The sequence below is a fragment of the Nerophis lumbriciformis genome, linkage group LG06, assembly GCF_033978685.3.
Source record: "Nerophis lumbriciformis linkage group LG06, RoL_Nlum_v2.1, whole genome shotgun sequence".
NCBI classification, from domain to species: Eukaryota; Metazoa; Chordata; class Actinopteri; order Syngnathiformes; family Syngnathidae; genus Nerophis; species Nerophis lumbriciformis.
Window position 1 is genome coordinate 2,327,449 of NC_084553.2, and position 12,739 is coordinate 2,340,187.

Consider the following 12,739-nt stretch of genomic DNA (forward strand, 5'->3'; position numbering starts at 1 on the left):
ATCTGTCTGCTGCGTTCGACACCGTCGACCACGCCACCTTAATCACTCGTCTTGAGAACTGTGTGGGCATTAAGGGCGCCGCCCTTAACTGGTTCCGGTCGTACCTAACCGACAGGAGTTTTTGTGTAAAAGTAGACAGTTTTATGTCGTCCACAGCTCCTTTACCACATGGGGTCCCCCAGGGCTCAATCCTTGCCCCAATTTTATTTGCGCTTTACCTTCTCCCCCTTGGTTCTATTTTTAGGAAGTACAGTATTGCATTTCATTTTTATGCCGATGATTGCCAGATTTATTTTCCCATGGCACAAAATAACACGGTTCAACATCTTATTGACTGCCTGCACGACATCAAAGTCTGGCTTTCAGCTAACTTCCTGAGCCTAAATGAAGACAAAACAGAAGTTATGTTGTTCGGTCCAAGTCGCTCTCCCTCCCCCAACGTTGACCTCGGCACTCTGACCCCGTATCTCAGCGACTCTGTCACAAACCTGGGGGTAAAGTTTGACTCAGATTTTAAATTCGAAAAACAAATCAGCAGCGTCGTTCAAAAAAGCTTTTATCAATTACGCCAAATAGCGAAAGTGAAACCGCTTCTATCAAGACATGATCTTGAGAAATTAATCCACGCTTTTATCTCGACTCGTCTAGATTACTGTAATGCCCTGTATGTTGGCATTAGCCAGGCCTCCCTCGCCCGCCTGCAGCTCGTGCAGAACTCTGCTGCTCGTCTGCTAACACAGACCCGCAGACGTGAGCACATCACCCCTATTTTAGCGTCCCTTCACTGGCTCCCTGTGCGTTACCGAATACATTTTAAACTCCTTTTATTTGTTTTTAAATGTCTAAACAACCTCGCGCCAACCTATCTCTCCGACCTCCTTCAGCCTTACTGCCCCACCCGATCCTTAAGATCAGCCGATCAGCTGCTGTTGACGGTCCCTGACACAAGGCTGAAGCTTAGAGGTGACAGAGCTTTCGCCGTTGCTGCTCCTAAGCTCTGGAACGACCTACCCCTGAGTGTTAGACAAGCCTCCTCTCTTCCTGTTTTTAAATCTCTCTTAAAAACATATTTTTATTCCATGGCTTTTAACACTGAGTGATATCCATCCTGCAATGGCGCCCCATAATACACCTGCTGTGATCCTGTTTTTATGTTTTTATGTTTTTATTAATTCTATTTTAATTATTTATTTTTTATCATGTTCTGTTTGTGTTGTGTTGTGTTTGCTCGGTACTCGTTTTATCTTTTAACCTGCTCATTGTACAGCACTTTGGCTACCCCTGTGGTAAATTTTAAATGTGCTTTATAAATAAAGTTGATTTGATTTGATTTGATTATTGTTTTTGCACTTTTTGGCTTCTTATGAAATAATTTTTAAAAATAGATTCAATCTTGCACGTGGAAAGTTTAAGTGTGGGCTTTAGTTGATATAACAATTCTACGGCGGGGGTGCAGGAGGCGAGCCTCAGCCAGTGCGTCTTTTGCAGCCGTTTTATGCTCGCTCAGCACAAGAAATACTTTACACACATACAGTTGTTGACAAAATACACTGTACATTATATACCTCAGCTAACTAAACTATGGAAATGTATAATATAATTCATATAGCAATACAGTCTCACTGCACAGCAGGCCAGCAGTTAGCCCAGTCATTGCGCAATCCATGTTGAGGCACTGAGTGACGTGCCTCAACTGGCTGCTGTTCACCGCATTGTCTCGTCTCGGTATTTGAACGGCAAATGTGAAAATTCAGCGATTTTGAATAAAAAATAATCTAAAACTGGTGAAGTTAAATGGAAAATAACTTTATAGTATAATCACTGGATACATATAACAATTTAATTTTGTTTTTTTCTTTTTACATTTTTTTTCTTTCCATGATGGCAGGTGAGGCCCCCGCCTCTAGTGACTGCACGTCACTGATATATATATATATATATATATATATATATATATATATATATATATATATATATATATATATATATATATATATATATATATATATATCAAGCGTGAAATGACACCTCCTCGCCTGAAGCGGCAGTATTGCTAGAATGCACAACCTGAGTCTCGTCTGCCGGAAACACCAAACATGGTCAAAGGAAGCAAGCAAGGCAGCGAGACGTTTTGGTTAAGCGATCAATGCTGAGTTTGTTTGTTTTTCTGCTGACTGCATATACATTTTGCAGACATCGTTAAGACAAAGAAGAACCTTTAGCACACGTTAACACGTCTTTGGTCCGGGATAAACTCGCCTCAGCGTCACTTTGAAGCGTCCCATGCTAGCTTAGCTTGCTAGCTGCTAACAAAACAAAGCGGAAGTGATAAACACGTCGCTAAGTGTGAGTTTAAAGTGTGAAAATGTGCAAAGTAGGAATGCTGAGAGTGTTGGTGAAGCAGCGACTAACTGCTGCTGTGGAAGAAATATTTGTAGTGTTAGAAAGAACGATAGCAGAATACGTTGAGGAACTTTCTAGAACAAAAGAGGAGAACGAGCGACAACGTCAACTACTGGACGCTCTTTTCAACAAACATCAACAAACAGGTTTGTTCACTTCTCACATGTTGACTAACTTCACTTTATTTGTAAGACATCGCGTAGGAAAGCAGAGTGGCTGCAGAGTAGGAGTGGAAACAACACTTTAAGTTATAAGGGACAAGCGGTAGGAAATGGATGTATAAATGAATTATGGATACAAACATGGAAGTAAACAACAATTCATGTTATTTCTTGTAAGGGAATGATGTATAAATTAATTATGGATACAAACAAGGAAATAAACAACAATTAATGTTCTTTATTGTAAAGGAATGATGTATAAATTAATTATGATACAAACAAGCAAGTAAAAAACAATTAATGTTATTTCTTGTAAGGTGATGATGTTTACAGGAATGATGTATACATGAATTATGATACAAACAAGGAAATAAACAACAATTAATGTTCTTTATTGTAAAGGAATGATGTATAAATTAATTATGATATAAACAAACAAGTAAACAACAATTCATGTTATTTATTGTAAGGAAGCATGCATACATGAATTATGGATACAAACACAGAAATAAACAACAATTAATGTTATTTATTGTAAGAGAATGATGTATAAATGAATTATGGATACAAACAAGGAAATAAACAACAATTAATGTTATTTATTGTAAGGAATGATGTATACATGAATTATGGATACAAACACGGAAGTAAACAGCAATTAATGTTATTTCTTGTAAGGGAATGATGTAAGGCTGCAGCTAACGATTATTTTTCTATCGATTAATCTATAGATTATTTTTTTCGATTAATCGGTCAATCTATAGATTATTTTTTCGATTAATCTATAGATTATTTTTCCTTTTACCGATTATTTTTTTTATTTAAAATGAAGATGAAAAAATAAATGTTGGCCAGTTTTTTCAAAAGGCATGACTTTTATATACAAAAAAAAAAGTATGGCCACTCAGTCAACATTGACAACAACATGACAAAATATTCTGTAACAATGTAAACATTTAAAACTTTTAACATTTAACAAAATTAAAAGTAGCTTATTTGCTTTTTAATGTGCAAATATAAAAGTAAACATCCAGTGCAAATCTTAATATTCTGCAATAGTATAAGCATTTCTAAAGTAAATGTATTGCTTATTTTGCTTTAAAATGTGCAAAAATAAAGATAAACATCCAATACAAAAAAGTGCAAAACAAAATATTCTGTAACAGTGTAAACATTTCAACAAAAGTAAAAGTATTGCTTATTTTGCTTAATAACACAACAATGATAGTATGATTAAAGTGAAAGTTAATTGTTGGTTTGTACATAGTATATGTAACTGTTAATGTTGTAAAAGGTATTTGCACAACTAATTAACGTTAGCGTTAAAGAGGAGCGCGTCTTTGTAAACACTGAACAGGCACGCCAAACGCGCCTCTCAGAGCGAAACAGTGTTTTAGTTTATGAATTTACAACGCAGATACAAATGACACATTCATGATTTTGTGTAATGATGACAACGTATACTCACGCGGACGATTGACTAGTTGATGGTGATGGCAAGAACGCTGTCGGGTGTTTTCTTTTCAAATGTTCCTTCATAGCCGTTGTGCTGCTATGATAGGCCATTTCCGCTCGACACAGTGTGCATACAACAACTGTCAAGTGTTTGGCTTTTTTCGCTGTGCTTATCCCACACTTGAAGGGATGTACCAATGCTGAATGTGGCTTCTGGATTTCACTCAAAAGACCAGACCGTAGTTACTTTTTCCTTTTATTTTCCTTTAGTTTGCAACAGTTTTTCCAACCAAGAAACAGCTTCTTTTTTCTTCTTTAGTCTTTTTAGCAGTCTTTAGCAGTGTTAGTAGACTTTAGTTTCTTTAGCTGTCATTAGCTGTCTTTAGTAGCCTTTAGTAGCCTTTAGTAGCCTTTAGCTTCTTTAGTAGGTGAAAAACCTTTAAGGACAAAACACCACAAGATTAACATGCTGTAAAAAATCAATCAATTATCAATCCCATAATTTACAACTATTAATTAGGCTATCAAACTCTTAACCATTAAACAAGTGCAAGAAAATGGACACATCTTTTCCCTTTAAGTTAAAACAGATTTTAAATAAATTGTCTCAACATAAATGCACCAAGATACATATAAAATACATTTAAACCCAGAAACACAATAGATAAATGCAGCAGAAAACCCAATATGCAAATACATAAATACCTAACCAATTAACCACCTATTTAGATACATATTTAAAATCCATATTCAATATAAATATATTATTAATTTAGCAGTGAAACACTCAATCTTAAACGCTGTCTACTGGTAGAAAAATGCCCCTTTTTCTATGCCCTCACCAACACAGTTAAATCCAACACTTTAAATTGAGCGACTTCACCCTCCTGATGAAGCAAACTGCTCCAACATTTATCAAACTAAGCAAAGAATATCAACACTAAACAACAGTTACATAACACACTGTGTGTATTTAGCCTCCAGACTAAGCACGCTACATGCACACACATATTTATTGTCATTTGTATTCATTTGATGGGTAGTTTGCTGTCAAGTTAAGTCTTTTTATTGAGACAAAAACATGCAGCTGAGATAGGCTCCAGCACCCCCCGCCACCCCGTAAGGGACAAGCGGTAGAAAATGGATGTTTGTAAAGTATGATGTAATATCTGTTGCAATAATGGATACTATTAAAGTTTAAAAGGTATGCAATTTCAAGCAGTACATATATGTTTTTCTGTCAAAATGACATTTAGTGAGAAAATATGAAGTACTTGATTGACACATATCATTTCCAGCGGTGTGGTGTGGTGGGCCACATCTGGCCCCCGGGCCTTGACTTTGACACCTGTGTTGTAATGTGTGAGACAAGAATATGTGGATTGTAACGGTACACAAACATTTTGGTTCGGTATGTACCTCGGTTTAGAGGTCACGGTTCGGTTCATCTTCGGTACAGTAAGAAAACAACAAAATATACATTTTTTGGTTATTTATTTACCAAATGTGTAAACAATGGCATAACATACATATACACACACATACACACACACACACACACACATAACAATAACATACATATACACACAGGGTCCATTGCCAGGGTTCATGTGGTCAACATATATACAATAAAAACTAAATAAGATAAGGCTCAGAATTAGAGATGCGCGGATAGGCAATTATTTCATCCGCAACCGCATCACAAAAGTCGTCAACCATCCGCATCCACCCGAACTAACATTTAATCAAAACCGCACCCGCCCGTTGTTATATATCTAATATAGACGATGCAAGGCATTAGTGAGGTTATAAAGCTTTTGCCTGTTAAAGAAAGGAGACTGATCCAATGTAGCAGAGACATTCAATGCGTGCCACGCTGTCACGGCCCAGACGCACACCAGTGCGCAATCATCTGGGAGCCACGTGGAGGTGCGATGTCCCTCGCACCCGCGGCGGCTCCATCCGGGCTCGCGCCCGAGGCTTCAGCGCGCACCGCGCCGGCCATCCTACTCGTCGCTGCCGGCGACGGCCGGGTATATGGGCCCGACGCTCCAGCGCCATCCATTTTCAGGGCTAGTTGATTCGGCAGGTGGGTTGTTACACACTCCTTAGCGGGTTCTGACTTCCATGGCCACCGTCCTGCTGTCTATATCAACCAGGGTGAGCCCCACCCCTTTTGTGAGCGCACTGCGCGCGGAGTGAACCCTGTTACGCGCCCCCGGCAACAGGGGTGGCGGGCAGGTAAGCTGCGCGGGCGGAGCGCGCGGCGTGACCCCTGTTACGAGCCCCCGGCCACGGGGGTGGCGGGCAGGTAAGCTGCTTACCTGCTGCGCGTGACGCCGGCCGCGGCGAAGGCGGACGAGGCGGGGTGTCGGTGCGGTGGGCGCGGTGGTGACCCTGGACGTGCGTCGGGCCCTTCTCGCGGATCACCTCAGCTACGGCTCCCGGTGGGGCCCTCTCGGGGGAAGGGGCCTCGGTCCCGGACCCCGGCGAGGCGTCCCTTCTCCGCTCCGTAAAAGTGTCCATCTCTTTTTTTCTTCTTCTTCTGTTGTGGCATATGCTGCAGGTGCCTGCTCGTTTTTCGTATGTGGGTAACAACATTTAACTATGTATATATATTTACCAATTGGTTTAACTGCCACCCGCCTGAATCTATTTAAAATCTAATTTTTTTTTATTTCAACCGCCCGACCCGACCCGCGGATAAAATCTAATTTTTTTTTATTTCAACCGCCCGACCCGCGGATAATCCGCGGACACCGCGGTTGTGTCCGCAAACCGCGCATCTCTAGTACTCAGAATGGTTTCTTAACAAAACCTTTCTACATATAAAGTGCGTTTTTTGATTGATTGATTGAGACTTTTATTAGTAGGTTGCACAGTACAGTACATAATTGACCACTAAATGCTAACACCCCAATAAGTTTTTCAACTTGTTTAAGTCCACGTTAATCAACATTAAACTGCCTCAAGTTGTTGCTCGGATGAAATAAAATGACAAAACTTTTCTTCTACATATAAAAAGTGCAACATTAAACAGTTTCAAGTCAACTCAGCCTCAGATTAACTTTTCTATTTCCCCCCCAGCCTGGCTAACTTGTCAGTAAGAGGATATATGGGCTCATTGTTCTTCCACCATAGAAGTGGCTCAAAATCTAGTTTTTAATGCAATATGGTCTTAAATCTGCTTCTATTATTGCTTTAGCCCTGCCTGACTCGCCGAGGAGAGGCTGCTTGAATGCGGTGGTGACGCTTCAAATGGGTTAGCATGTGTTATGAGAGTAGCGTATGTGTGTGTGTGGCCCTTTAATATGTGACAGCATGTGAGGTGAGTGTGTGGGCGAGCGAGGTGAGGGAGTGGCTAGTGTTTTGTTGGATTGGTTGTGTCAAGGCTTGGTCCTGAGTGTTTGCTTTTCCGGGATGCAACGGAAAGTTGGCACGGGCGAGACGGGAATGAAGGTATATTTTTTTATTGAAACACTAGAACTACAAAAAAAAAGGATCAAACAAAAAGCGCGCACAGTGGCGGAGAATAAACTATGAAACCAAAAGACTATTGCAAAAAAAGTACAAATGAAAAGCACGCACAGTGGCGGAGAACAAACTATGAAAAACAAAAAGACTATAAACATGGAACAAAAACTTACCGTATTTTCCGCACTATTAGCCGCACCTAAAAACCACAAATTTACTCAAAAGCTGACAGTGCGGCTTATAACCCGGTGCGCTTTATATATGGATTAATATTAAGATTCATTTTCATAAAGTTTAGGTCTCGCAACTACGGTAAACAGCCGCCATCTTTTTTCCCCGGAGAAGCGGAAGCGCTTCTTCTTCTACGGCAAGCAACCGCCAAGGTAAGCACCCGCCCCCATAGAAGAGGAAGCGCTTCTTCTTCTACTGTAAGCAACCACCCGCCCCCGTAGAAGAAGAAGAAGGGCGCGGATATTACTTTTCATTTCCTTTGTGTGTTTACATCTGTAAAGACCACAAAATGGCTCCTACTAAGCGACAGGGATCCGGTTCATGAAAAGACGCAATCTCTCCATCCGCACACGGACTACTATTTCACAGCAGCTGCCTAAAGACTTTCAAGAAAAGCTGGCTACTTTCCGTGCATATTGTAAAAACAAGATAGCTGAAAAAAAGATCCGGCCAGAGAACATTATCAACATGGACGAGGTTCCACTGACTTTTGATATTCCTGTGAACCGCACTGTGGATACAACGGGAGCACGTACGGTGAATATTCGCACCACAGGGAATGAGAAGTCATCCTTCACTGTGGTTCTAGCTTGCCATGCTAATGGCCAGAAACTTCCACCCATGGTGATATTCAAAAGGAAGACCTTGCCAAAAGAGACCTTTCCAGCCGGCGTCATCATAAAAGCTAACTCGAAGGGATGGATGAAGAAAAGATGAGCGAGTGGTTAAGGTAAGTTTAAGTTTACGCGAAGAGGCCGGGTGGCTTTTTTCACGCAGCTCCGTCCATGTTGATATACGACTCCATGCGCGCCCACATCACGCTGGTTTTAATATATTATTAAAGTTTGACTGACCTATCTGACTGTTTTTTTGACATTCCCTTTAGCGCAGTTAGATGCGGCTTACAACACGGGGCGGCTTATAGGTGGACAAAGTTTTGAAATATGCCGTTCATTGAAGGCGCGGCTTATAACCCAGGGCGGCTTATGGTGCGGAAAATACGGTACTTGGCTTGGACAAAAATAGTTGCATGAAGAATGGACATGGAAAGAATGGACAGAGCATAAGTGTGGTGAGGTCGTCAGAAAGACAAACTGAAAAACACTGAACTTAAATACTACGGACATGATTAACGAAAACAGGTGCGTGACTCAAGACGTGAAACAGGTGCGTGACGTGACAGGTGAAAACTAATGGGTTGCTATGGTGACAATCAAGAGTGCACAATGAGTCCAAACGTGGAACAGGTGAAACTAATGGGGTAATCATGCAAACAAGACAAGGGAGTGAAAAGCCAGAAACTAAACAAAACATGACTTTAAAACAAAACATGATTACACAGACATGACAGGTTGTGTGCAAGACCTCAATAAAGCCACCATTTGCAACTAATCGGCGGACTGGTCATTTACCCTGGAGTCCGGAGCTGTGGAGACCCACTGCCGGGTAGAGTGAAGGGTGTGGCCCCCCCGAGAATACATGGGCCCTGGAGGAGTGTCTCCCCTGCGCTCCTCGACTACAGTCTGGGAGCCGGAAGCAGGAAAGGTGCAACACATGTTTGACGTGTTGTCAGAAGCAGCTGCTGAACAAACCTCCGTCCTCCATTGTTGTATCGCGCAGCCAAAGTGTTAACGAGGCAGGAGGGTCTTCCAGCTCTGGCTTTTACATGTTGTCCTAGTCCGCTCGCTGCTAGCATGTGTACTCGTTCGGTACACCTCCGAACCGAACCGAAACCCCCGTACCGAAACGGTTCAATACAAATGATGGTCCTGCTGACCCCACTATGGACTGGACTCTTACTATTATGTTGGATCCACTATGGACTGGACTCTCACACTATTATGTTAGATCCACTATGGACTGGACTCTCACACTATTATGTTAGATCCACTATGGACTGGACTCTCACACTATTATGTTAGATCCACTATGGACTGGACTCTCACTATTATGTTAGATCCACTATGGACTGGACTCTCACTATTATGTTAGATCCACTATGGACTGGACTCTTACTATTATGTTAGATCCACTATGACTGGACTCTCACACTATTATGTTAGATCCACTATGGACTGGACTCTCACAGTATTATGTTAGATCCACTATGGACTGGACTCTCACTATTATGTTAGATCCACTATGGACTGGACTCTTACTATTATGTTAGATCCACTATGGACTGGACTCTCACACTATTATGTTAGATCCACTATGGACTGGACTCTCACACTATTATGTTAGATCCACTATGGACTGGACTCTCACACTATTATGTTAGATCCACTATGGACTGGACTCTCACAATATTATGTTAGATCCGCTATGGACTGGACTCTCACAATATTATGTTAGATCCACTATGGACTGGACTCTCACAATATTATGTTAGATCCACTATGGACTGGACTCTCACAATATTATGTTAGATCCACTATGGACTGGACTCTCACAATATTATGTTAGATCCACTATGGACTGGACTCTCACAATATTATGTTAGATCCACTATGGACTGGACTCTCACAATATTATGTTAGATCCACTATGGACTGGACTCTCACAATATTATGTTAGATCCACTATGGACTGGACTCTCACACTATTATGTTAGATCCACTATGGACTGGACTCTCACACTATTATGTTAGATCCACTATGGACTGGACTCTCACTATTATGTTAGATCCACTATGGACTGGACTCTCACTATTATGTTAGATCCACTATGGACTGGACTCTTACTATTATGTTGGATCCACTATGGACTGGACTCTCACACTATTATGTTAGATCCACTATGGACTGGACTCTCACAATATTATGTTAGATCCACTATGGACTGGACTCTCACTATTATGTTAGATCCACTATGGACTGGACTCTCACACTATTATGTTAGATCCACTATGGACTGGACTCTCACTATTATGTTAGATCCACTATGGACTGGACTCTCACTATTATGTTAGATCCACTATGGACTGGACTCTCACACTATTATGTTAGATCCACTATGGACTGGACTCTTACTATTATGTTAGATCCACTATGGACTGGACTCTCACACTATTATGTTAGATCCACTATGGACTGGACTCTCACAGTATTATGTTAGATCCACTATGGACTGGACTCTCACAGTATTATGTTGGATCCACTATGGACTGGACTCTCACACTATTATGTTAGATCCACTATGGACTGGACTCTCACACTATTATGTTAGATCCACTATGGACTGGACTCTTACTATTATGTTAGATCCACTATGGACTGGACTCTCACTATTATGTTAGATCCACTATGGACTGGACTCTCACACTATTATGTTAGATCCACTATGGACTGGACTCTTACTATTATGTTGGATCCACTATGGACTGGACTCTCACAATATTATGTTAGATCCACTATGGACTGGACTCTCACACTATTATGTTAGATCCACTATGGACTGGACTCTTACTATTATGTTGGATCCACTATGGACTGGACTCTCACAATATTATGTTAGATCCACTATGGACTGGACTCTCACTATTATGTTAGATCCACTATGGACTGGACTCTCACACTATTATGTTAGATCCACTATGGACTGGACTCTCACTATTATGTTAGATCCACTATGGACTGGACTCTTACTATTATGTTGGATCCACTATGGACTGGACTCTCACACTATTATGTTAGATCCACTATGGACTTGACTCTCACTATTATGTTAGATCCACTATGGACTGGACTCTCACTATTATGTTGGATCCACTATGGACTGGACTCTCACACTATTATGTTAGATCCACTATGGACTTGACTCTCACTATTATGTTAGATCCACTATGGACTGGACTCTCACTATTATGTTGGATCCACTATGGACTGGACTCTCACACTATTATGTTAGATCCACTATGGACTGGACTCTCACACTATTATGTTAGATCCACTATGGACTGGACTCTCACACTATTATGTTAGATCCACTATGGACTGGACTCTCACACTATTATGTTAGATCCACTATGGACTGGACTCTCACTATTATGTTAGATCCACTATGGACTGGACTCTCACTATTATGTTAGATCCACTATGGACTGGACTCTCACACTATTATGTTAGATCCACTATGGACTTGACTCTCACTATTATGTTAGATCCACTATGGACTGGACTCTCACAATATTATGTCAGACCGACTCGACATCCATTGCTTTCGGTCTCCCCTAGAGGGGGGGGTTACCCACATATGCGGTCCTCTCCAAGGTTTCTCATAGTCATTCACATCGACGTCCCACTGGGGTGAGTTTTTCCTTGCCCTTATGTGGGCTTTGTACCGAGGATGTCGTTGTGGCTTGTGCAGCCCTTTGAGACACTTGTGATTTAGGGCTATATAAATAAAGATTGATTGATTGATTGATTGCAATACACGTACCGTTACACCCCTAGTTGATTGACAGTCTAAATGTCTTTCTTCACTCCTTACTTTCGCAGTTTTGTGCACTTTTATGTATCAAATGTAATAAAAAAAATATCAATTTTGGTGAGAAAAATCATAGTTAGATTTTTCCTCAAAATGCTGCCGCCCTAATAATGAATGCACGGATTAGAAATCCCCGACCACTGACAGACCAAATAGATGCACAAAGTACAATGAATGCAAAATGAGGTGGGCGTGGCTTGTATTTAGGCCGGGAAGTTTGGGGGAATCATTCCAGAAGTTCAGTTCCTGGAACTAAATGTTCCCACCGTCCAGCCCCCAGTGTGCTTCTGTGTGCTTCTGTGTGTGTGTGTGTGTGTGTGTGTGTGTGTGTGTGTGTGTGTGTGTGTGTGTGTGTGTGTGTGTGTGTGTGTGCGTGTGTGTGTGCGTGTGTGTGTGCGTGCGTGCGTGCGTGCGTGCGTGTGCGCGCGCGCGCGCGCGCGCGCGCGCGCTCTGGCGACATCTGGTGGGGGAGTGTGCTCAGTGCAGGTGTGGCGTGTTGGCCACTGAACCTTGTGGTCACTTCAGT

The 12,739-nt window shown here is 41.5% G+C and overlaps 1 protein-coding gene across 1 annotated transcript in view; it reads left to right on the forward strand.

The window, feature by feature from the left end:
* The first annotated feature begins 2,089 nt into the window (after nucleotides 1-2,089).
* LOC133608388 (uncharacterized) overlaps nucleotides 2,090-12,739 on the forward strand; it is a 44,115-nt gene continuing 33,465 nt past the window's right edge. The window contains exon 1 of the mRNA XM_061963589.2: nucleotides 2,090-2,549. Within this exon, the coding sequence (XP_061819573.2) occupies nucleotides 2,366-2,549 (184 nt within the window). The 5' untranslated portion in view covers nucleotides 2,090-2,365. The remainder of the gene's footprint in view (nucleotides 2,550-12,739) is intronic.